The sequence below is a fragment of the Vollenhovia emeryi genome, unplaced genomic scaffold (assembly GCF_000949405.1).
Source record: "Vollenhovia emeryi isolate VEMERY1.0 unplaced genomic scaffold, V.emery_V1.0 DF949815.1, whole genome shotgun sequence".
Lineage (NCBI taxonomy): Eukaryota > Metazoa > Arthropoda > Insecta > Hymenoptera > Formicidae > Vollenhovia > Vollenhovia emeryi.
In genome coordinates this window covers 1-1,288 of record NW_011956551.1, presented here as the reverse complement: position 1 = coordinate 1,288, position 1,288 = coordinate 1, and the positions used below count along the sequence as shown (strand labels likewise).

At 52.4% G+C, this 1,288-nt stretch overlaps 1 protein-coding gene across 1 annotated transcript; it reads left to right on the top strand.

The window, feature by feature from the left end:
• Window positions 1–77: 77 nt before the first annotated feature.
• LOC105571006 lies at window positions 78–879 on the top strand (the record flags this gene model as incomplete). Its single annotated transcript, XM_012028474.1, has 1 exon — window positions 78–879. A coding segment is annotated over one exon (802 nt), but the record flags the coding sequence as incomplete, so codon positions are not given.
• Between the last annotated feature and the right edge of the window lie 409 nt (window positions 880–1,288).

The window sequence follows — 1,288 nt, the reverse complement described above, 5'->3', positions numbered from 1 at the left end:
AATGAATATCAATGGGAACTCATCTACAGGTACTCAAGCCTCACTAAACTATTGAGGATTACAGCTCTCTGTTTCAGATTCGTCTCACGGTTGAGGAAGGTCCACGACTCATTGTCTGTCAGACACATCTCTCCAGAGACCTTGGAGAAAGCTAGGCTCTTCTGGATTCAGGCAACTCAAGCAACGTACTTCTCGCACGAGCTCAAGGCATTACAGGCAGACTCACTGTTGGCAAAGGCGCACGCATTCAACAGATTGACTGCGTACATCGACGCTCAAGGAGTCATTCGCGTCGGCGGACGACTCGCTCACGCAGCTCTCTCATTCGACGCGATACATCCTGTAATACTGCCTCGTCACTCTCAGCTGTCGTCATTGATCATCGCTCACGCTCATCAACGGACTCTACATGGAGGCACGCAGCTCACGCTGTCACACATCAGACAACAATACTGGATTCTCGGCGGGAGGGCTCCTGTCAAGTCTCACATCCTGCGGTGTGTCACGTGTGCTCGGCAGAGGGGGATCCGTGCTCATCAATTGATGGGCCAACTACCTCTCTCTCGAGTTACGCAGGCACGACCGTTCACTCATACAGGTGTGGACTACGCAGGGCGGCTCACCGTAAAAACATGGAAAGGAAGAGGTGCCAAAACGAGTAAAGGCTGGATTTGCGTTTTTGTCTGCTTCTCAACCTCAGCAGTACACCTCGAGGCGGTCAGTGATTACTCAACGGAAGGATTCATTGCCGCCTATCGACGCTTCTCATCCAGACGCGGCATTGCTCACACCTTACACTCCGACTGCGGCACCAATTTCATCGGCGCGGATGCAGCTCTCAAAAGGCTGTTTATCCAGAGCACTCAAGAACATCATTGAGTCTCTCACCTGCTCTCGCAAGACAATACTCGATGGGAATTCAATCCCCCAGCGACACCTCACATGGGAGGAAAATGGGAGGCCGTCGTAAAATCTATCAAGCACCACCTACGGCGGACCATTGGAGAAAGCGTGCTCACCTTTGAGGAGCTCACCACATTGCTCACTCAAATTGAAGCAATTCTCAATTCGCGCCCGCTCGAACCATTGAGTGACGACGCGGACGACATCTCAGCACTCACGCCAGGCCACTTCCTCGTAGGAAGTCCGCTCACCGCAATACCAGAGCCCTCACTCACCGACCTGGCAATCTCAAGACTCTCTCGATGGCAGCTCATCCAGCAGAAGACACAACATTTCTGGACACACTGGGCAGCGCATTAACTACAACGACAACAAGCCATCTCAA